Here is a 25,109-nt window from a genome sequence, read left to right as displayed (position 1 = left end):
CTTGGGAGAAAAAAAAATGGATAAAGGTAATTTTTTTCTGCTGTACCATTTCTTCTTTATCTACAGAGTTGTATACCCTTAAAGCCAGGAAGTTCTAAGGTAGCTTGATTTTTTTTTTAAGTTATCTCAGGGAAGTTTCAGAGAAAAACACTAGTAAACACAATTTGCATTTTAAATGAAGGATATTTTTTAAGTTTAAACAAAAGACTTTCAAACTTTCTGGACCTGTCATAAGAAATATATTTTACATGTGAGTAAACCACACTTTATTTATCCATTTATCTGTTGTTGGAGAATGACTTCATTAATTTTTTTATTATTGAAGTACAGTTGACATACAATGTTATGTTAGTTTCAGGTGTGCAACACAGTGATTTGACAATTCCATATATTATGCAGTGTTTACCACAGTAAGTGTTGTTACCATCCCGTCACCATGAGAACTATCTCATTTTAAGGGGAATTTTATTCAGAAAATGATTGTAAACTAAATGATCGAGCATTCCTTTATAGGTTCAATTGCATATATATAAATGGAGCCTAAAGGCTTTTGAAGAAATCTGACATCTATTTATAGAAGCCTGAGTATGAGACGAAGTACTTATATATTCAGAAACTCATGAGATAGTATTGGGCCTGACCTATAGATTCAGGGTTCATTTATGTACAGATGGCAAGTGAAATCATGTGAGTGCATGAAATTGCCCCAGGGAGAAGGTGTAGAGGAACCTAGGACAAAGTCCTGAAGAATTTCAACATTTGGGGAGCAATAGAGGGAAAGGAGCCTCCAATTTCTTCCCTGGAGATGGTGATAATAAAACCTAACCTAGGCAACCCTCAGGCTCATCATCATTTGAGAAGAAAACACCTCCTACTTTTTCACATAAATGAGACAACAGATGCAAAGCAACTGGTGCTTGGCCCATAGGTAGGACCTCAGTAATGATAGGTAATAATATTGCAGTGATGAAACTTCTTCTTATTCTGTATTTTGTGTCTGCACTATCACTGTTGTTAATTTCTGTGCCCATTGCTTTCTTTTATTATCTGGTAATATCATATCTAGGACTGCCTATTTTGAAATGAGCTTTCCCACCCTCTTAAAAAATCAGACTATTTTTAATTTTGTTGTTGTTCCCAGACTTGACTAGCTCCTCTCATAACACCAAAGGGAACTAAAAGAAATCTAAATTAGGTGGAGAGGAGCTAGAGGCCTAGGCCAGACTTCATCTGTGGCTGACTCAAGACTGCAGTTCTGGATGCACAGAGGAGGATGTTCTCACTTCTGCAACTTGGAAGAGAACAGTTGTAGCCCAAGATCATCAAGACAACAAAATTCTTTCTCTTAACATCTCTTTGTTTTGATATTGACAAGAGAATAGTTACTTCATTTCTCAAAAACAAGTGATTTTTTTCCCTCCCATTTTTGGTAAAGAATAGTTGACAAATATTCAGGACCCAGCCTAAAAACAATTATGCTGTAGAAATTGACTTTAAAATTTTTATGAAGTTCTGGAATTAGAAGTGGAAAATCATTAGCTATAGTGTTTTTGAAGCTTATTAGATTGTCAGACATAATGTCTTGAACTTGTTATTCCTATAAGATCTTTAACTATTATTATTCTCTTTTGAAAAATTTCTTTGAATATTTTTTAATGAACTCTCAAAAGTCATGACCACACCTGTACATTCACTTTTAACACAGTTGGTATGATTGTTTCTTCCTAAATCTTCTCAAGGAGTTGTTAAGATATGAATAACTTCTACATCTCATCACTTTGTTTGCTTTAGTCTTTCAGAGTTATCTTCATAATTTCCTAAATTTTTCAAATCTTTCCACTCCTCAAGGGTGGAAAATATTTCCAATGTTTTCTTTTATTTGACATTTGATTAGTTCTGTTTTTCTGGAATGTCACATCTTTGGTGTATTCCTCTATATATTCCATATATAGGAATGTATTCTAGGTACAGGAAATACAACTTTCTGTGAAATTAAAATTACAGATTGGCATAGCATTTTGTGAATGTGTACAAATTCTTTCATCCTTTATTATTGACTGATTTGTTATAGACTGAGAGAATGAAATACAAAGAGATATAACTTATATTAAACTACACACTTAAAAATCTTTCTGGGGGCACCTAGGTGTCTCAGTCGGTTAAGCTTCTGACTCTTGGTTTCAGCTCAGGTCATGATCTCAGGGTTGTGAGATCGAGCCCCACATTGGGCTCCACATTCAATGCGGAGTCTGTTTGTCCCATTCCCTCTGCCCTTCCCCTTACCCTGTCTCTAAAATAAATAAAATCTTTTTAAAAAATGATGCTGGAAATGGACTTTGTCTCCTGAATCTTGATCCAATGCACTTTTCACTGGAAAATGGACAATTCATTGATGTTCATGATCTAGTTCATATTGGCCGTTGTCCAAATTTGGAGGTCAAAAACAGGACAGAGCTTATGGAAAACTATTATTGCCTGTCTGTTTCTAATTTAATACAAGAATTACTGGAATTTTTGTGTATTTTCTGATCTGTTTGGTAGAGCATGCTGTCTCTTATCTCATGGTCAAATTACAGAAAATGAAATGACTTGAAAACATAAGATAATAATAGCACTTGTTTTATAGTCCTATAAAAATCAGTAGTGATTGGTGAAATATAGCAAGCATTCTTTGTAACCCCAAACCTGAATTAGAAGCATGGAGAAGTCAATTAAGAGACTCGAACCCAAGGAAAATTATGAGAAGAAAATGATGATTGTCACTATGATATTTTGTTCCTATAAGGGGATAAGGCAATTAGAGGTAAAAAGGAAGAAAGTTTTTAACAATTCAAATTGAAAATGAGTGAGGGGAAGGTATTCCTAGATATCATGGGTGGGTAGTTTTAAATGTCAATAAGTTTTCCTGTAAAGTTGTGTGAAGAATAATGAAGTAGAGCTTAGCTTAATGTGGGAAGAGATTTTTTTTAAACATTGATATTTTAAAGACCTAGGCATCTTAAATGGAATGACTATTAAAATGCAAAATTAGACTGAACAGAGACATTTTGGGGATTATATATGAGTAGAATTCTAAGAGCCAGATAACGAATGACTCAGATAATCTGAGCGGTTTGGGCTGACTCACATGTTTTGGAAGAAGATGTCATCAAGTCTCTGATTCTGTCAATGTTTTTCCCTTTGTTCCACCCGTTAGTGCCAAACAGATCCTGAAATTCAGGGACTTTTCCAGCTCCAATTTGCCAAAAAGACTTTCCAAACCACCAGTAACAAGTCTAAGGTTTTTTTAAAAAAATATTTATTTATTTACTTACTTACTTATTTATTTAAGAGAGAGAGAGGGAGAGCGCTGGTGCACAAGCAGGCGGAGGGACAGAGGGAAAGAGAAAGTATCAAGCAGACTCTCTGCTGAGCGTGGAGCCCAATGCAGGACTCAGTGTGGGACTCAGTGGAGGGTTTGTCTCACAACCTGAGATTATAACCTGCGCTGAAATTAGGAGTCAGACACTTAACCAACTGAGCCACCCACATGCCCCAACAAGTTTAAGGTTTTGAAATATATAGATATTTAGTATATCTGAATAATACTAAGAAACACAAGTCACATATGTAATTATGGAACATGCAGGAGATAGGAATCCCAGATAGAGCCTTGATAGGATAGGAATGGAAGAACCAATTGGGTTTGGTTTGTCCAAGATGTAAGAAAGGAAACTTGTTACCCCAATACTGCCTGAATGATGCTTCCTGGAAGGTATTTTAAATCCACAAATATTATCTGGCACCTGTACTAGGTGTAGGGAACATATAGAAGGGATCCTGGCTTCTGTCCTAGAAAAGCTCACAGCCTATGAGGGAAATTGACATAAGAACGAAGTGGAACATTTTGATATAATACATCTAAGAGCAAGATTTTGGGAGAGGGTCACAGAATTGTCAGTTTCTTACACCACTAGGATTTCGAGACTCTCACAGAGGAGGTGGCATTTGGCTGGGCCTTGAAGGATGATTTAAAGTTCTAAATATCTAAATAGGAAAAGCACTTTAACCAGAGGTCAGAACCACATATGGAGGAAAGAGATAACTGGAGTACAGATGTTGGGATATGCTCAGAGAGTGGTTAGTAATCAATCTCGTCACAGGATTGAGGAAGTAACAAAAGATGAGTTGGGAATATGGGACACAAAGCTGTGCCTGATCAGTGTAGGTCTCTTGTTATGGTTTACATGACCTGTGTCTTGAAATTGTCCTAGTCTCAGGAACACATCTCACCTAAAAATTGCTATTCATCTAAATCTATGATTTGGTTTCTTGGCCAAAGACCAATTTGGTGATGAATAACAATAATCTAAGAAAAGCTTGCAATCTTTTCTATATCTGGCCCTGATCTCCTTTCCATTCTTTATATTCTTAAGTTGCTCAGAGCGCTAAGAACTTAGAGTGCTGAGTCTTTGACAAACATCTGTCGAAAATAATAATGAGTCATATGCACGTGCACACGCACACAGACACATACATACAAATGAAGAGATTTTCATTGCTTTTTGAACGTTCAAATTTAACTGGTGTATTGCAACTTTAAAAAATATCTTTCCCTTGAATGTTGCTAGGAACGTTCAAATAGAAAATAGATTTCCTTGACCCTTTGTTGTTTTCCCACAGGATTGAAAAAACGTACAAGGAAGGCCTTTGGAATACGGAAGAAAGAGAAGGACACTGATTCGACGTATGTACTTTGGGAGAGCACAACTGTCAGGAACAGCTGAGGGACTACACGTGGCTGTGTGGAAATGCAGATCTGGTGTGGTCAGCTGCACATCAGAAGCCCATTAAAACCCTTATTTGGCTAGAATCCCTGAAAGAAAGTTAGAAAATGGGGAAGTCAACAGTTGAACAGGTGAAACCGAAGAGGGCTACCTTTATTTCTCACCTTTAGCTTTTCATTCTGTGCATTTTTATCATGCATAAATTTTAGCACAAAATCCAAAACCTGCTCTGTGTCTTCGTCGTCCAAGAACTCATAAATCATGGAATAAAACATCTACCATACCAAAGAAATACCTTTCACATAACAAAATACGATAACATAGTTGAAATGCCTCGTATGGTACCTAGAACTTAGAAATGCTTAGTAAATGGCAGTGGACGCTGGTCTGAGTCTTACTAATACAAATTAATATGTGGTAAGTCCTTATGAGCAATTAAAAATGAAATTTCATGGAAATTTGAGGGTGGGTAAACTCATGTTTGGACAGACGATCAGTGAAATCTCGGAGAGGGAGGAGCCTTGACTTTGGACTTGGGAGAAGATGAAGACATGCATCTCATGCAAAGGAAGGGAACAACATCCAAAGCAGAGAGGTGGAAAAGCCGAGTAGGTATTGAGGACAAGATAGCTAGAACAGCTTGTCCGCCTGATGGCTACAGGGAAAGGTGGGGAGGGAGGCAAAGCTAGGAAGGACATCAGGGCCAGATGGAAAGGTCTTTAAGGGCCAGGCTGAAGTGTCTGGGCTTCCTTCCTTAGGCAAGGCACAACCTTGAAGCCTTGAAGGCTTTTAAACCAGACGGTGCAAAGAATTTTGTAAGGGGAGGAAGCTGTTTTTTTTGCCTAGATCTCACATGTTAGAATCTCCTGTTCTTACCTTTTCTTTACGCTTTTCTTTTGACAAATAATTATTTCATGGAAATTGCATTTACCCTGGTTTTGCAAATTTTTCATATGATTGAATTAAGAATGTATTTCTGAGAATTATATAATCTCCAGTAGTTCTTAAGAAACTGACATTGTCTAAAAATTAACCAACCAGAATTGGTGATGGTACTTTCACCAGGAGCCGAAGACTGGGGCTCCAGTTCCAGCACTGCCCATAGCTCCTTGGCCTTCGGGGTCGATTTTCCTTTCCTGGGCCTCAGTTTACACTAGAAGGAATCTGATTCCCCTAAAGGGCCAGGCGCTGTATCAGTTCATCTGTCAGCGACATCTGTCATCACCTATCGTGTGCAACGTCTTGTGTGGGACACTACCGAACACATCTCAGGAGAACGTCATTAGCAAACACCAAACCATTTTACTTTGAAGGCAGTGTCTGTAACAGACCACACATGGTCTCTGCTGTGTGAAGAAAGTTCAAAAGGAAAAAAAAAAAAAAACCTCCCTCAAAAGGGGAAAGGAGTCAAACAACCTCCCCAGGGTAGGCTGGGCTAATTTGCAATTGACCAAAGCATTGCTCTTCATCATCATTTCTAAGGGTGTGAAAATAAGGAAGTTATTCCTCATGGCTTTGGGTAGACACCCCATATCTCTCTGAAGCACTCCATCGAGACATGTGCTTGTAGAATCCTAACCATCTCTTCTTAACTTCTTATCATTTGAGCGCCCCAGCTTACTTACATCATAGCAAATTAGCCATCAACTAGTTCTACCAGCCATGATGGTCAAAGGACAGGCTGTTTAGTGTAAACCTTTGCTTTTCATGAACCCCTGCTCCCTAATTGGGTCATACATCATTCTTGCAAAAAGCTGGGAAGATGTTCCGGCAATTTGCTGTCCCTTCAGCTTTAAGCAATGCTTCTGTTCGTCTGCAATCATCGAAAGCTTGTTGATGCAAACTGTTCTCAGGACTGTTGCAACTCCATGAGGGTTGCCAAGCAACCTGCTACTGTTAGCAGCCAACTATAGCTGATTGAACCTCCTTAGATAGACAGTGGGCTTAGGACCAGAGCTTCCTGATTTGATCATCGTTACAGTGCCCGATAGAGGAAAGGAGAGAGCTGGTGCTAAGTGGCAGACACTGTGCAGGGTATTTTCTATGCACTGATATCCTTTTTAATCCTCACAGTGATTCAGTGAGGTCAGAAGTAATATCTCAATTTTAGAGATGAGATATCAGTGCCAAAGGGATTAGGTAACTCTCTGAAGACTATATGGAAAATAAGACTTGGAGCCAGTATTCTAGTCCAGAATCAAGTGCCCATTCTTTATCACCCAGAAGAAAAGGACTAGATGGGCAAAATTATAATCAAGACCAGTACCAGAGTAAAGAGAAGCGGCACTGGTTGCAAGGGGTAACTGACACTTCTTAAAATAGAGACAAAGGGCCCATGGTAGATGATTAGTTTTAAAAGAGAAGTCAGGAAATATGAGGGGTCTGCTGTTAAAAAGAAAAAAAATATTTAAAAATATAGCTAAAACTTCATAAGAGGGGGTGAGGAAATGAACTGAAACACGTTCAAGAGTCTGAGACTGCTAACATCGCTCTACTCCCCATCCTAGGTCAGATTGCATAATAATTTTATTCTAGATAACATTTCATGGGTATTTACTATATTCTAGGCACTATTCCAAGCTCTTCACTCCTATTAACTCATTGAATCCTTTAATAGGCCCATGGAGTATAGGCCAATTTCATGGCTATTTAGTAGATGAGGAAACTGAGACACGAAGGGGTAAAACGACTTGCCCAAAGTGAGGCAGTTAGGCATCTAGGTTGATTGAATCCAGGCAGTCTGGCACCACAGCCAGTGATCTTCACTGCCACCATGCTAGCAAGCACCAGCCCCATCCCATCAATGGTTAAGACAAAGGCAGAACAGGACCCAATGCTACCATGTGCAATTACAGTGTTTCTGATTCAAATTTTTGAAATGCCATCCTTATAGTTGCAATATGCATGAGGTCAAGTGGCCTCTCATTTAAATCCCCTATGGATATACCCTTGTACTTGGACCAATAGTGGGCAATGGCACAGCCAGGCCTTTCTCCAGAGCCTGGTCTTCTCTACATCTATGACTGGATGCCTGCAAAGACATCCCCACAAGGATCAGTGCCTTTGGATATATCCTACCCCAAAGTTGATGCAATCACCTCTCTCTCAATTCATTTAGCACAGGTTTACTATCCGAGTAAGAAGTGCTCATTTTTTTTTTTTTTGTAGTGTATAGATCTGAAAAGGGAAAGCTGGTTTTGATGAGTGTGTGTCAGTACCTTTTCTCTGTGCTTTCAATGCAACCTGGGTTTATTGTGGCCATGGTAACCCATTGGATGTACTCGCCTGTCTCAATCTTTTTATGAAGAGCATGTCTTCATTATTTCTATCCCTGATTCTAGTCTAGTGCCTGGCCCATTATAAGCACTCAATATTTGTTCAGTGAATTATAACTTTTATCAATTTTTATCTTCCTACCTTTCTATTTAGGTGAAATTTCTTTGAACCAACTAATTCCCATAGCCAGGTCAACTTCCAAGGGTCTTTTAATATCTGGGTCCTCTCTGCTTCTAGCCCATGTGTCACTGATTCGCCTCTGCATCCACATGGACACAGAACTGGTTATGAAAAATGATGTACGCCCCCACGAGTTTTGTAATCCAAATGGAATATCCTGCTAAATTTGAAGGGGGTGTTAGTGGGAAAGGGGAATCACATCGCGGAGCCCAGAAGATGTGCCACCCACTCTCTGCATCTCTCTCTCTTTCTCCCTCTTCCTCGCTCCCTCTCCTCTTTCCTCCGCCCTACCCTATGAATCAATAAGGAATGTTATTACCTGGTCCCACATCCTAAAGAACAGTTTTAGCCACATCAAACTCCACAAAACTTCAGAGTTTACCTCAAGCACTTATTAAGTTTTTCTTCCAAACAATGCAAGTCCTCATCTAAGCATAATTCTGATCTCCATGTTAATAGAATGACATTTTTCTAGCTCCTTACAGAGTGAACTTAAATAGGAAGTTATAAAGTGATGGTGACTACCTTCTCGCTTCTCCCTTCCTCTGGCCCCTCCAGTTCAGTTTCCCAGAGTAACAGTCGTATTGCTTGCTAGGAAGTCTAACATAACTGCGAGTGGTCAGTTTTGTGGTCTCAGCGAGGAGATGTCATGAAAGAGGAAAAAAACGAACATTTGTATGTGTCAGGAACTGATTGTAAGTTCTTTATATACGTTATCTTATTTAAACAGGGCTTAGAGAGATTAGGTAACGTATTCAAGGTCACAGAACTAATAAGTGGTGGAGTCTGGATGCCCAGATTCATCCTACTCTAGAAGCCTTACTCCTAGTCACCCTTACCACACAGTGTCACCATGGATTACCTATCCTGGACTTTGGTCATCAGTGTGAGCCTTTTAGCAAACATTGTCCTCCATCTCCTGCTCTCCTATAATCAAAGGAACAGTAAGTATAGAAATAGGGGGAAAAAATACAGATTCTCAAAGTGAATAGAAAGATACCATAGGAGTTCCTTTCTATGGGGGGATATTCAAGGCCACCCCCAGGGGAGAAGATGAGAGAGGGCAAGTCAGTTTATGTTCCTTGTGGTAGTTTAAATGGAGACAGCTGGGTGGGACAGACTCTTAATAAACTTTCCTCTCAATAGCGGACCACGACACTGCACCAGCAACGTGTACCATTTGGACACCAGCTTTTAATGAGAATCGGCACTCTCCCACCCCCACCCCCCCACACAGACACACATCTCACACTCAAATAACATTCAACAAATTTGTTTTGATTTAGTTTTCATTAGCCGGGTTCACTGGGATGGGAATGCAGGAAAGGGGGAGAGAGGTGGTTTGTGAATCTTATTGTTACCCGTTAGTCTATGTAGCAAGAATGATTCCTTTTCCTAATAGCTACCAATTTCTTTTTTTACAGAGGTTCACCAGATAGAGATGGAATTGTAAGTATTTAAATGACCATTTTCAGTAGGTTTGCACTTTAATATATACTATGTTGAAATTTCTTAAAGCCCCCCTTTTTTTTCTGTAGGGAAAAAATAGCCTAAATGACTTTTTAGACTTCACGCTGTTGTAATTTTCTGTAGTAATTGAATGGGACATATAAATGCAGTCTTGGTCAAGTTAAACTTATTTATTGCATTCACCTAAAACCCTGCCCCAGAGTAGGCAAGCAAACCTCATCGATATGGTGGGTCAGAAGCCAGACAGTTCCTGCAGGGGCTGCTACCATTAACGGTTATTTCATTTCCAATTTAATGATATAAAAACTTATTATGTGAGAATGTTTTTCTCCAACAGAGGCCACAAAGTTATAATGGAGCTGAGATCCAATAAAATTGAAAGAAGCTTTTCCCCTTTAGTTGAGTTGTAGATACATTTTCTATATTAAATTCTGAAGTAGGGAATGGTCTCGAAACCACTTGTGCCTGAATTTACAGTCTGAAGGAGGAAAGTGTCTCCACTGGGTTTAGGCTTAACAGTAACTCTGACTCCTTGCTAGCCACTAGATTTCTTGCTTTTTTAAGAAGTCTGTTGCACATGGGCTTGGATGGATCTGAGTTGAGCTTATGGGAGTCTGTACCAACTTCTAAAATGACTTCCTTCGAATCTAAATCAGATGCCTATTCAGAAGGTTCAAAAGAACAGCTGTTACTGAAAAAATAAATGGACTCACATTAGGCTCATTGGGCTGGAGTGGGAACTAAAATAAATCTGGTGGTTAAAAATATGTATTTTTTGAAAAATCGCCCTTTATATTATTATACCCAAATTGAGGTTTTAGTTGCAGCTATAGCAGAAGGTTTTCTTCCACACTTGACTCAAGGTTTGGAGCTTTGGGGTCCCTTTTGCATTCATGTAGTTCTCGCCATGAAATGTTAAGAACATAGACTGAAATTGATCAGACATTGGGTAACACTGTAATCAAGGCTCTATTCAGCAGGGGAAAAAAAAGACCCAGAAGACTCAGCTTCTCCTCACCTCTTGCTTCTGGCTCAGAGCCCTCTCGTTAACTCTGTCTCAGGTACTCTCTGCTTCTGTGTCTTCTCTCTGCTTCTGTCTTGGTCCCCTCCCGGGTTCTCTCATCCCCTTCATTCTGACCTCGGCAAGCCTCCGTTAGCTATTCTCTTGTCTTCTGTCTCTGCTATTCCCAGGCTGGACTGCTCTCTCCTGCTTCTCTCGCTCTGCCACCCTCAGGCTTGTCCTTTTTTCTCTGAAGCCCATTCCCTGCTGTCCTACCCACCTCCTCATCCCCTAGCCCTTCATTGTCTCTGAGGCCCCATTGCTACCTCAGTGTTCTTTGCTCTTCTAGGGACCACCAGTTTAATTCTCTGGTAGAACACGCAGCCCTGGCATGTAGGTACAGCCCTGGCATGCAGTTGGCAATTATGAGTATGCGCTGCATTAAAGAGCCCAGCCGTGATTCTGCAGGCGCATGGACACTACGTCAGGGCTCCATACCCGAGTTCCCTGAGTTCTCTTTCTCCGCCACCATTCCAAGTCATATAAAGTTATTTATCGACCGTTGTCCCCTCCTTGTCCCCTAATTGGAAATGCCGTAAATATCACCGGTCATGATTTGAGGAAAAAAGAATTGCTTAATTTTGATTTCTCAGGAAATAAAGCAGACCTGTTTGGGGAAAAAAAAAAAGGCTCCATTCGAAATAAATGCCATGTTCTCAGAAGCAAGGTGCACAGCTTCCTAGGTAACTGGAAATTATGAGGCAGCTGCTAGTTTTACCATTTGGAAATACTCCCCAAATATTCCTCGTTTACTGGACTCACCAAATTTTGAGAACTCCTTATCACATCAGTGCTATAGGAGGCCAAGTTTCTATTTGCATTCAGTCCTTGGAGATCTCAATCTGACTTTCTTTCAAACTCAGACTGATGTCTTCAATGCCTTGTGTCTGTGAACCCAGACACACTTTCTCTTACCTTTTACCTGGCTGACTGAGATTCCAAATTACTGTCTTTTGAAAAGTATCTGAAGTTGAAAGGTATGGTTTCACTGATGTGGTTCTGCAAACTACAGGTGATGTTGCACACGCTTAAGGCTTATAAATGGCTTTGCAATAAGTTCAATGTACTGATGCTTATTTAATTTGTTTCTCAAAACTTAACGAAGCCCATCGCTGGTGACAATGCTTTTGAGGGGTAGTCTACAGAGGCTTCATGGCAGGGCTGCATGTATGAAGGTGGGCTCGCCTTGCTCCCCACTGGTGAATGTGATCCCCAGCAGAGCTGCCTGTCATGATGTGTGAGACTTCAGGCAGCTGCGTGTGACAATGCGTTGTAACTCGGAGACAAAATTCTACTTTGTGCAGGGTGCACTCAGACTTTTTCCTAAGCAGTTCAGATTTTCATCCACACAGACTGGGGGCACAGGGATTCACAGCCATGGCTGGGAGGAGATCTCTGCTCATCCTGAACACGTGTGCAGGAAAGGGCCCAGATTTGGCTCTATCAGCTGTAGACGCTGTACGTATTGCCAACCCTCAGCAAAGAGGAAGATACAGTAGAGCTAGACTTGTCAGACTTCTTTCTGTTGGAAATATAAGCATTTTTATTGGGTCTCTTTGGTGTGTCCTCGTGTCCGTTCTCTACCTATAAATTAAGTGCTGGCTGAATGAGGACTAGATCCACAGAAAACCTAGTGCCTGGGATGCATCTTCCTTCTTCTCCCTTCTTCTCCTGGCCTAGCCACACTGGCCTGCTGAATAGAGCCTCATTATGGGCCCCAAAGTCCACTCTTTGCTTAAGGAACCCTGCCAAGATTGGTAGGCCCTACGATTTGGCCTAGAAATTGTTTCTTCTATGGTATGCTTGTTGACTCCATGTGATTCTTTATATGTGTCTTGAAGAACAAACAGATCCTTTAACAACTTTTTTCTACATGAAAACAATCAATTCCAGCAGCCCAGCCCACATGAACCACCCTACAATAACAAAGCAGAGTGTGCGCGTGAAGGAGGAAAAAAAGTTTCGGTAAGGAAACAGATTTTAGTTTAAAATTTCCAAGGGGTTGTAGAAACAGTGAGTAAAAATCCCAATTTGAAATTTGGAAAAAAGCAGTAGCATTTATTTAATCAATTTAAGAAGACTTTCTTAGGTATTTCCAAATTACTCTTGAATATCCAGGACCAATTTTTAAATCAGCCATATAGACCTTATATATTGACGTCCGAAAATACTTTTAAAGAGTGATCGGGTATAAAAAGATATGTTTCCTTTGTCTTAGACAAAGGACAGGGACTCAATTTTTTAAAATAATATGCTATCTGTAAGAAAGCTTTGGCTATAATATAAACATCACCTTACAAAATGAGTAGTCATTTGTGAGGATAAGCACCATCTCAGTAACATCAGGAATTTGGCAGGACCTTGGCTTGTGGGAACCAATACACTTGACCAAAGGATGGTGAGTCAGGGATGCTGATCCAGGCCCAGACTATATGACAGCTATTGCTGGGTTGTCCAATATGGTAGCCACATATGCCTATTCAAAATTCAGTTCCTCGGTTGCACCTGCCACGTTTCAAGTACTCTATAGCTACTTGTGACTGGTGGCTACCATATTGGACAGCACACATATAAAATATTTTCATCTTCACAGACAGTTCTATTGAACTGTGCTATTCTATAGGATTATTTACAAAGTGAGTCAAGTCTTGCCTCAGTGGCAAGAAGATAATATTTAGGTAGTATATCATGTATCTTTAATACTTCATGTCCAAGGAACACTATGTGGCCATGAGCTGACCTTGGAAAAGAAGAGCATTCACAGTGGAAATTGAGAACTTTGATGAATGTATAATTGAACACAATTGTTACTACATTTATTGGTTTAGCCCATCAATCTGAGAGCAGATAATAAGCCTGGCTAAAGTAAAATATCTATTAAAGCATGACTAACAGTGATATGAGCCTCAATTATCTTTAAATAACAGTCATATATTCAAATTAGAAAAGTTACTTATGCTAATGTGGAGTTTTAGAAAATACAAGAAAAGAAAAAAGTAAAATACACAACTTCAGCTCTAAGAGAAATATCACTGTTTATGTGTTACTGAATATCCAATATTGCTTTTACTATGAAGCCTAGCTTTTAAATGATATTTTCCTATTTATATTCTTTCTTGCTTCCTCAGTGTTTTCCAACTGAAAGTCAAAAGAGCCATTACCTTCCCTATTACTACTATGAGCTGTTCCTTGCTTCAGTGGTTTAACAAGGAGAATTGCTTTTTTTATTGGGGTTTGACCAGAAGAATTTCAGTGAGGCTCTAGCCAAGCTTTAACTTGATAATTTCCACTTGTGAAACCAAATATATCTGTAATAATCACTAGCATGAATGAGGCCAAATTGTCAGTTCCTCTGATAAAGCCGTGTGTGTTCGCTGTTATCTGCCCAAAAATGTATTGTTTATGATTTGTTGTTTGTGTTTGGTATTTGTGTTAAAAATGTTTCTAGTTTAAAAGAAATTTTCTTTTTATAGGTTTTACTTTCTCTTCATCTCAATCTTCTATATTAGTTTCCATGGAAACTGGGAAATTTTTCACTCAGCCCAGATCTAGAACATTCAGGAACTTTTATTCATAATGTTGAATATATGTTCTCAGGAAAGATACACACACACACACACACACACACACACACACACACACACACACACATTTATTTATTTAGCTGAACATATAAACTATCTGGATTGTAAAGAGCTTTGGTTATGGAGACGAGACTATTATGGAAACAAACTGGAATTTTGAACTCAGTAATTTACCTAATCTGTTTGGTTTTTAGTTAACAATCCTTTGTATTGAAGAATTGTTTAAGAACCAAAAGGTGTATTAATAGTGGTACAACAATGATTAAAATTCATGAATTTAGTTCTTTGGAATCAACTTAGTTCATTCGATTTCCCATTATTATAAATTAAATTTGTGTATTGAATTTATTAATATACTTGTTAAAGATTTGGAGAATTTTGCAAAGAAGTCATATGGAAACAGATTGGTAAAGTAGGAATTAAAAAAGAAAGCAAATATGACAAAAAGAAAATAGGAACCATGCCCATTCTCCATGGGAAAGATTTTTTTATTATTAGATAGCACATTATGTAATGAACCATGTCCTTAACGCCATAGCTTATAGAGGTACAAGGTTGATGTGGCAGGTTTTAAAAATGCCCTTTGTTCAAAGTAGGGAGAATATCACCGAAACACTAACTCAATAAAGGCAATTCTGTGAGAAGGCTAAAATGATGTAGTCTGACAAAGTATATAATCTTTGCCGGGAGCAAAACAAAGAAGAAAAGGGTCACAGAGCCTATGCTCCTGGGTGCTGGAGGCGTGGCAGAGTTCTTGTACACTCTAGTGTACAGGAAGGGAGGGGCATGGACGTAATATCTATGCTTTACCCACTATTCCCCCTAACGAAACTGCTGGTTCTTAGAATGCCCAGTCCAACATCCAATAAGTACTGACCAATGACGATGGTTACTAGATCGCCTCTAATTGGCTTTCTAGTGCTACGCATACACGACAGGCTTACTTCTCCTACCTATTTGTCAAATTAGGTGTTAGCTGTTCCCATAGTAGTTCCGGTGGACTTTATCTGTGATCGTAAAATCAGAAGTCCTGTCCTCACACCTCATGCTTCACCATTTGATATGTGCTGTTCTGAGATCTGCTAGTGCTTGGTGACATACCATTTCTCCATGTGCTAAGTATGGGAATGTTGTTGAATGGACTCTCCATTACCAACCTGATTTGTGTTTTTGTCCTTTGCTCACAAAAAGTAGGGAATCCTAGAAATTTCTATTTGTATGATTCCACATCCTTGCTCAAGTGCTTGTGGCCATTATCATGATTGTTCTAGGTCCTAAAATAGAACTTGAATAGAATCCAGAGAGAGTAATGCTGATATCTAGTCATCTTTCAATGATGTAGCCTTATGGAGGCGTAGAACACACAGATGACAGAAATCCACAATCAATCCTTGAATCCTATTTTAATAACTTGATAAGAAAAGCCACTTGAAAAGAAGATCAACACTATTTTTAATACCTAGAAGCTGAATTAATTTGGAGTTCATTTCCTTTACATTCTAGCAAGGGGGTGGTTAGGGAAAAGTTGAGTCAGTGTTAGAAAAGCTAAAGGAAGATTAGTTAATGACTTGAATACTCTTTAGACATGTTGGAACTAATTGTATATGAGAGCAACATGGAAGTCAAAATCTTAGAGATAGATAGATAGATAGATGATAGATCTGATTATATCCCCTGAAGGTATAAAAGATTAAATTACAATGTAGGTACTTCTGATTTTACTGAACAAAATTTGAACAGCTAGCTGTTACCGTCCCTGTGCTTAGGTATCCTACAGTCTTTTGTGAAAATAAGTACGTAAGCTCTTTTATGCAGTGTCACGGCAGCTCAATTTACCATTCAGTTACACCGATGTGGTTGCTTAATAGGCTGCTCTAATTTGTCTTTCCAGTGCTGGATTTTGATAGCTCTTGCTAAATACAGATAAGAGTTAAGTGTTCTTTGTTCCTTTTTTTTTAATTCAAATGTTTCTCTTCTAAATTTATTTTCAAATTTATTGCAGAAGAAAAGCAATGGGGCACCAAATGGATTTTATGCGGAAATTGATTGGGAAAGATACGTGAGTATCAGAAGATTTTTTTTCTTTATTATTTCACTATTTGAAAATGAGTTGAAACATTCTTATAATACAACATAGAAATAAGTGAGCATTCTCTGTCTCATTAGGCAGTGCCTGGCACGCTTAGGGTGGTATAGAGGTTAAGAGCACTAGAGTCTGTTACACTGGGTTCAAGACCTAGCCCTTCCATATATCAGTTGTGTATGGTTTTGGGATGGTTGTTTGCTGACCAGCAGAAATGAGGTCAGTAGTTACTTTAGAACATTGTCGAAAGAATTCAATGAGCTAATTATTTGCAGGTTATTTCAGTACCTGCTTAGCCTGTGATATGTGTTTTTTAAAATATTAACTCCAGATTTTGCCATCCTGGTTCTTTTTCTAAGCAGCTTTGAGAATCAAGTCAAGTCAAGTTAACCTCTGGGGTTTGGTTCCATGGTGTCTTAGTCCATTCAGGCTGCTATAACAAAAATATCATAACTTAGTGGCTTGTAAATAACAAAAATTTATTTCTAACAGTTGTGTAGGCTGAGAAGTCCATGGTCATGGTGCCAGCAGATTTGGTGTCTGATATGTCCGGTTGAGGGCCCACTTTCTGGTTCACAGATGGCACCTTCTAGCTGTAACTTCACTGGGGATCTCTTTTGTGAGGGCACTAACCCCAACTATGATGGCTCCTTCCCCAATGCCCTAATCACCTCCAAAAGGCCCCACTTCCTAACACCATCGCTTTGGGGTTAAGATTTCAACGTATGAATTTGGGGGGAATACAAACATTCAGACCACAGCACAAAACAATTACTAGAGCCTCATGGTACAAGCTTTTCCCAGGTCAAGTGACAATTACTTGTTGCTTTCAGGGAGTGAGGGTGACTCTCATCTGAGACCTAAACTCTCCACCTGATTCCCCCGGAAACTGATTTACATCATCAACATCCACTTCACCAACCACAACAGGACAACCACAATCATTCTTGGATTTTTAATCATATAAAATATGTAGATCATATTCACATCAAAGATCACTTCTGTTGTATAGCAGGTGCGTGCCCAAATTCACAAATGCTTTTGCACTTATATCCATTAGATGAATGTCTTGACCCAACCTCTCCTATCATAAAAGTTAATCTTGATGTTAAAGCTTTTGCATATTTCTTATTAATAATTTTATTTTTACAATAAATAATTGAATATTCACTATTAGTCAGTCATAATATTAAATGCTGCGGAATCCTTACCACCTTAAAAATCAAATACATTATTTGCATTTCATAGAAAAGAAAGCTGAAGCTCAGAGAGGTTAAATTCTCAATACCTCCCCACCCCTGCACTCTAAAGCGTGTCACTCTGCCAAACTCATCACCTGATCTTCTCATATCTGTTTCCCAGGATTGGGATCTCTTAGATATTTTTAGCAGTTCAGCTCCCTAAAATCCATGCCAGTTCCCATGTTACCCTAAATTCAAATAGTTCACAAATAATGTTATAAGGGAAACTACTAAATATTAAGAAAATGTGATTTATTTTCCCAGAGTTAATCCGTCTTTACCTAGAAGGACTTTTGTTGTATTTTGTAGGATTCTTTAATACACAAAAATGGGATACTCTAACCAAACAAGAAGTATGACAACAGAAATACCAAATTACTCATCAAATCACATATTACTGCATCTAAACCCTACACTCTAGTGCTATCCCTGGTCAACATGTGAATCCTTAAATGAAGCATAACTTCCCTCATATTTGTTCAGTCCTGAAAACTAATTAGGTCACGTAGGAATTATTGTGGTAATTCTACATTAGACACCACTTTCTCTAAGTCATAAGAAAGGTTTTATTCTTAAGAGATGACATCATCTTGCTTTTGGCAGAGAAAGGTGAGAGAGGGAAGGCCCCAGGGAGGATGTGACCTTTAAGCAGAGCGCTTATGTATAGGACGGGTTCACAGACTGAACATTTGAGGGAAGAGAACTCCAGGCAGAGAGAATGGCATTTATGAAGACCCTGAAATAGGAAAGAGCTTGCATATTCAGACCATAAACGTTAACAATGGAAAGAAGACCGTGCAGCTGAGGGGTATCAGGGAAGGGGCTCTCAGACCTAAGCCAGGTCCTACAGAGCCGTGGACCACACAGAAGCACTGGGCATTTATTCTAACTTCAGTAAGAAGCCAGGGACAAGGTTTTAGCAGGGAAATGACCTCAATACACTTGCATTTTTGAAAAAGTAACCTTGAGTACTGAAGAAGGACAAGAGGGAGACAATGAATGCTTAGGAAATGGTGGCTTTTCCATAGCTTTCAGGCCTTCTTTCTCTCCATGGTCATGGCACTTTCATCGCTTCGGTGACTCCACAATCTCTCCTTCTGGCTCTGTCCTTTCTCACTTCCAGGCCTATAACCTCACCTTTAAAAGTGGCGCCTTTGAATGGCTTCACCTTCATCCCTTCTAGGGCTTAGAGTGTAGCCTCCAACACCTGGAGTCAAGGCACACAGGTCTACCATTTGCTGGGTGTGTGTCCTTGAGAAATGGCATCTCATTTCTCTTCCTTTCCTCCTTGGTGAATGGGATGGTTCTTTCCATGTGGGATTGTTATGAAGGTTCAATAAGATAAAGTGTGGGTCACTGTACTTACCATATAATAGGAACTCAAAGATGATAATACTAATCCCAATCATGCAAACTCTCTTTTATCCTTCCTCCCTTTGAAAACATTAGTTGTCTGCTGTTACAATTAGTTCAGTCAGGAATACCAGCAGTGTCCCACAATTTGAGAGTAGAAATCTTGGGGTCTTCTTGACCCTTCCCTCTCCTTTTCTCCCATGACTGATGTTACAAAGAACTAAGCTTATCCTTACAAAAGTCCTTGATTCCTCACTTCCCACCACCACCAACGTGGTCTCGTATTCTTAGCACATCTTCGCTGAATTGATACAAGTATTTTGAATGAGATTTCCTTTCTCCAGTTTCTTCTGCCCACAATCTATCCTGAAGCATACTTCCAAAACACCTTCAGAAGCCACTTTCTACCCTGACTGAGAAGCTGCTGTAGCTACATCAAGTTTGAATCCTTCCTCCAGCACGTTGGCCATCCGTGGTCTTATTTCCGATGTTCTCCCCCTGTGCAGCTTCCTTTCCAGCCAGCTGTTTTCGTTGTTGCCTCTCCCTTCCCCCATCTGAACCATGCTGTCCATTCCTGCCTCAGTGTCTCAGAGCAGCCTCTTGCTTCCCACCGCCTCCCCTCTGCCCTCTCTACCTGTCCTGAGAGGCACAGGCAGACCCCTCGGATTCTTTCAAGCTTCATTAACTTCCTCTTCCTCCAGACTCCTATCACTGATGATTTGTGTTTTATATTTCACTTTTTAAAGTGTTTTGCCTACCAAAATACCTTTCCATTTTCCAGAGGAAAAATAATTTGCCTTTTGTCTTCCCCCGTGTTGCTTAGCACAGTCCTTAGCGTGAGAAATTATCTCTGAATGTTTTCTTTCATTGACAGTGGATTCCTAGTTTGTTTTTCTGATAGGAAGACTCTCCAAGTATCCTTCAGTAAATATCTACACATATACTGCTCAGCGTTCACTTCCAAAGGTTAAAATCCTCACCTTCTAAAATAAGAGACATATCCATATCTTTAAATAGAAGTCTCTAGAAGGAAAATGAACAGTTCCTTGATTATTGTCAGAATAACAAATGCTTAATCTGTGCTTGTATTTTGTAGAACTCTCCTGAGCTAGATGAAGAAGGCTACAGCATCAGACCTGAGGAACCCGGCTATATCCTTTCTTTATTTTTTTATTTTAATCTTTATTTTCTCTAAGAAAACTCTATGATAAGTTCACATTTTGAAAAGGTGCTGAAATAACCCAAGCTTCCCGACTCCTGTCATCCCCAATATTAGAAATGAATAAACAGTACAGAACAGCCTGATCGCTAACAAGTAGGCATTTTGTCTTGATCTATTCATAGAAAAGAGAGAGTGGAGAAACAGAAAAATGTGCTGAGAAACAATTGTGTAAACCACGGGTACTGGGTTGTCTGCTAAAACCTGATACGACCATGTCACTTACTGTGGCTAGAAAATAACTCTCACCTGTGCCCTCCCCACAAACCAGCTCTGGGCAGAGCATTTCTGAATCACTGAAATTCCTCACGAATTGTTCCTGAGAGTGGTTTTCCTCTCTCAGTGGACAGGGAAGCTCACATGGGCTGTCAGTGTTTGTGCTGAATGGGACATTACAAATGGCCACCCGCAGCAAAAATGTAGAACATTAAACTATGGCTCCTGGAAATTCACCATCCTTAATCATGTTCCAAGGAAAGGTGAACAAATTCGAACGCTTTCTTGATTTGCTCTTTTATTCGTCTGTGTATTTTACTTTGATTTTCTGCCATCTAAGGATACCTTTGCTGCCTTTATGTGCAAGCACTCTTGTCTTATACTCATCATTGCTTTTCCCAGTAGGAAAAAGAGTTATGTATCTTTAACTGTGTTCTACCTACCAAAGGAAAGCACTTTTATTCTTCGAGCGAATCGGAAGAGGAAGAAGAATCCCACAAGAAATTTAATATCAAGATTAAGCCATTGCAATCTAAAGACATTCTTAAGAATACTGCAACTGTAGATGAGCTGAAGGCGTCCATAGGCAACATTGCACTTTCCCCATCACCAGTGGTGAGTGGTTTTATGTCGAGCTTTGGTGAGTCTGGACAGACAGCTGTGTTCCGCCCAGACGTGTTAAGTACATCAGAAACTCTAAGCTAGAGGCTGCATCTGGTTACCCTTTTATGAACTTTGTAAACCTTAAATGGCTCATTCTGTTTTAGAAAGTTATGCTGATTTTGTATTGCAGTTCTTGTGCTTTTTAAAATGGTAGAAATGCATGGGACCCCATTTCTTTTTGACTTACTCTCTTGCACGCATTTGAAAAAGAAACAAAACAACAAAAAGATTATCCAGAGTTACTTCTGAGGCAATTAAAAACAATATGAAGTTTACATATTTACCAACGGTGATTTTTAAAAACATATCTTAGTGTTTTTTTTCTATGATATAACACCTAGAAATTCATGGGAGGAAAGCCAAGGAAATTGTTTTACTTAAAAGAAAAAAAGGCAAAAAAACCCAACTTTTTCATTGCTGTACTCCCCCCCAAAAAATTAACCTAATGTCATAGATCATAGTCTAAAAAGATATTATGACTCATAATCTTTATTATATATTATTATCGAATTGTTTTAAATACTCTCATCTTTTAGGCACCTAAAATATAGATGGGCCTTACTTATATTATTCAAATTGGTATATTTCTACAATTTGTTCTCCAATCCCCCAGTTTCCCTCTGCTAACTTCTGCAGCTGCTGAATTCTGAGTTCCAACATGTACACTATTTTCTCAGTGGTGTTTGATAAATGTTACAACTGTTTTCTAAAAGTAGCTGTGAAGAGTAGATGAAGGTTCTCAAAGGAGCAGCTAATATGTTCTTGGCATCTTCTTCAGAAAGATGTGATCTTCCTACAGCATCCTCCCTGAAAGAGGTAGTTAATAAATGCTGGACCATTTCTGAGATGATTTTAAAAATATGTCTGCTAAACTTTCTAGAGAAGTTGTAATCATCTATCCTTTCAGAATAAATATTTGCCTGTCTGGGATGAATAAAATCTATAATGATGCCTTCTTTAGAACTTAGGGCTTATAATGGCCTTTATCACTACTGTTAGTGATGAATACAATAATTGCTATTAGTAATCAGCCACCAGAAATGATATTTCAGGTAATTTTTAATCATATACTCACTTGGTATTTCAAGGTGTCTCCCTGAAAAAAAGAGGCATGAAATATCTTAGTTTTCTTTCCATTCTGCAATGGAAAGTACAGATTTTAAACTCATAGGTCGGTCTGTAATACCAGCAATTCCTAGTAAGAGGAGCATTTCAAATGCATACACTTTCACTTTTCAGTTGACATCTTTCAAATCATTTTTCACTTACTGAATTTTTTTTTAATTAACTGTAGAAATTTATCTAAATGCCTGAAACCCATTTATATTCACTTTTCTGTAGGGTCAAATACAGTTAGTGGGCATTTGGAAGCTATCTGGGGGTAAGCATCAGAAGATAAGATCATGGGATTAAATGAACACATTTACGTGAAAGAAAACTTACTAAAACAGTTGCAGACAGGCAGTATGTATTTGCTGAAAGCAGAGGGGCATCTAGGAAAGAAGAAGGTCCCCTCTAGCAAAAAGAATATATAAGCCCAAGTCATCTGGGAGATATTCCTCCAGCCAGATATGTTGCTGGCTGTGCAGCCAGAAGAGTGGTGGTTTACTCTGAGCTCTTCTCAACACCTATTTTTAAGGTAATGTCTTGACATGATGTGGTTAAGACTGATGAAAAGATTTTCGGGAAAGCAGTATGAGGAGTAGATGGGGACACCCAGGGAAAGTAATATGGAGTTAGGCTGTTTCTGCATACCAACACCACCACAAACCAATGGACTCTCGGATCTGCCTACCACCACGACCCCTGCACCCCCAGCTTGCTTCCTCTAATATGAGAACCTGGCTCCGCCCTTAGTATGATTCCCAAACATTTGTGATTTTTGATGTTTAGTATAGGGGAGTGAGCTGTTACTGCTACTTTAGGGAAAGGTATGTGTGTTTCTGGATATACCTAAGTAAAAAGAGAGATTATAACTGAAAACATATTCTTGGTTTTAGATTCCTTACCCTCTTCTAAGTAACCCATGTGTACCTATAGTTCACAAATGATACATGCAGTATGTTATCTCCGGAACCAGATAAGTAGAAAAAACCTTCTGAAATCCAGTTGGTGCCATGATAAAAATGGTAAATACTTTGTGCAACTTTAGATGTTTCCAGCCAGACAATCAGACATTTATATGTCTACACTGAATTCAGGTGCAAAAAGAGAAATAGAGCCTATGCTAGTTAATGATATATCAATATATTTCACATAGGCTACAGTTCTTATGTTACAATAGCATCAATCATTACACTAATAGAAATAGAGGAAATTCCAAATGGTAAGCCATTCATAACAATGGCTTATGTTGGATTTCTAATTTCTATTTCTTTTAAGGAATTTTAAGATTAAGTTGTGTTTCACTTGTTCTGTTCATCCATCTGTGAATATGTATCAGTGAATTGTAACCCATTTGATATCTCTTATCATGAATTGGTTCTTATTTTATTTGAATAGTTCCCTGTGCACACTACATGGTCAAATTATTCAATAAATGAATGGATGGATGGATGGATGGATGAATGCATCATATATAACTATGTGTATATATAATATAAACCTATCTGAAAATTACTCCTCCCCAAAACAAAGCATCAACAGCATAGAAAATCAGGGTTTTAATTGTTGGCAAAAATCCCACTGTATAGACAAATAAATGTAATTTCAGTCCAGATCTTGCCTTGGCCCTTGATTTTAATACAGAAATAAAGTATAATGTGGGCAGGGACAAGGCAGAGCACTAAAAAAGAAGAGGGGATAATGCAAGGGTAAACTCACAGGAAAGGATGTTAATTTCTATTCCTTTCCTGTTGTGGTCTCCTGATAAGATACTGTGCTGATTGGGCAAAGAATGAATAGCACTCAGGCTTTTGTTGAGTTGGTATCTGCACAAATTAGAATACTGGTAAAGCTGTTTTAACAGAGATCAAAATAGAAATGGCTTATACAAAATAAGTGTTTTACTTTTCTCCCAGGGAAAAGTCAAAACTCGTAGGCACTTCAGATGGGTAATAGAGCCCTACTCCAGGCATTATTCAAGAACCCAGAAACTTTCTGTATGATTGCTCCACCTTTCTGAGGTTGTGCCTGCCTTACCACCATCAATCACCTCCATGTTCCAGCCTTGGGATGGAGGAAAGAGAAAATAAAAGGCAGTGGTTTCCTTTAAAGGTTTTACCGGGAGTTTGCAAACATCACTACCAAAGCCATAATTTAATCACATGTTCACATTAGCTGAAAGGGAGTTTAGGAAATGTAGTCTTTGCCTGGATAGACATGTAACCAGCTAAAATTCAGGGTTCTGTTATAAAAAGATAAAGGAGCAAATGAATTGGGGTGGGTATTGACAGTTTCTGCCACTGTGTCTTAAGTAATCTCCGATTACTTCTAAAAGTTCATTAGGAAATGGATTTTTTCCCCATTTACCTGCAAATTATTCGTAGAACCTGTTGAACCCAGGATGTTTCCTTTTTAAAAATTTCTAATCACTAAATTCTAAATATGAGTGATGCTATGCTGCATGCTAGCCAACAGCAGATGAACAGAAACAAATTTCATTAAAATGCCAACTTGTTTGGTTGATACTGACCCTTCCAATCAGAATAATGCTTCCTCTATCTTGCAAAGTACAGTGCTTTTTGAGGCAGGCTGTTTCATTGTTGAAAGAAATTATTAAACCCAAATGCTATCTCTGTATAACTTTTGTCCTTGATTGTAGCTGTGTTTTTAGAAGATTAACAAAGGACAGAATATCTCCCTTTCCACCTCCAAGTTTACTGTACAGGATATTTATTAAGGAATGAGCTTGGGCTCAACTCCTGTGGGGTAGGGTGGGCAGAAGGAGAAATTAAGCGGTGTTGCATGTCCAGCAACAGACGGAGCTGACCATACAGGGGCCTCTAGAGCTAGAATGGCCCTACAGAGCTGTCCTGAGTTTGACCGAGATGAATAAC

The 25,109-nt window shown here is 38.9% G+C and overlaps 1 protein-coding gene across 1 annotated transcript in view; it reads left to right on the top strand.

Annotated features, from left to right (window-relative positions):
• Positions 1-25,109, top strand: part of SGIP1 (SH3GL interacting endocytic adaptor 1) — a 182,574-nt gene that overhangs the window by 68,264 nt on the left and 89,201 nt on the right. The window contains exons 3-8 of the mRNA XM_088022846.1: positions 4,663-4,726; positions 9,647-9,671; positions 10,670-10,753; positions 16,339-16,395; positions 20,110-20,164; positions 20,888-21,063. Coding sequence (XP_087878972.1) covers positions 4,663-4,726; positions 9,647-9,671; positions 10,670-10,753; positions 16,339-16,395; positions 20,110-20,164; positions 20,888-21,063 — 461 coding nt within the window. The remainder of the gene's footprint in view (positions 1-4,662; positions 4,727-9,646; positions 9,672-10,669; positions 10,754-16,338; positions 16,396-20,109; positions 20,165-20,887; positions 21,064-25,109) is intronic.

This window comes from Eumetopias jubatus, unplaced genomic scaffold, assembly GCF_037043125.1.
Source record: "Eumetopias jubatus isolate StellerSeaLion01/CBP00866 unplaced genomic scaffold, mEumJub1_p1.0 scaffold_4, whole genome shotgun sequence".
NCBI lineage: Eukaryota > Metazoa > Chordata > Mammalia > Carnivora > Otariidae > Eumetopias > Eumetopias jubatus.
Note: the sequence above shows the minus strand (reverse complement) of the source record. Positions and strands in the feature narration are given on the sequence as shown.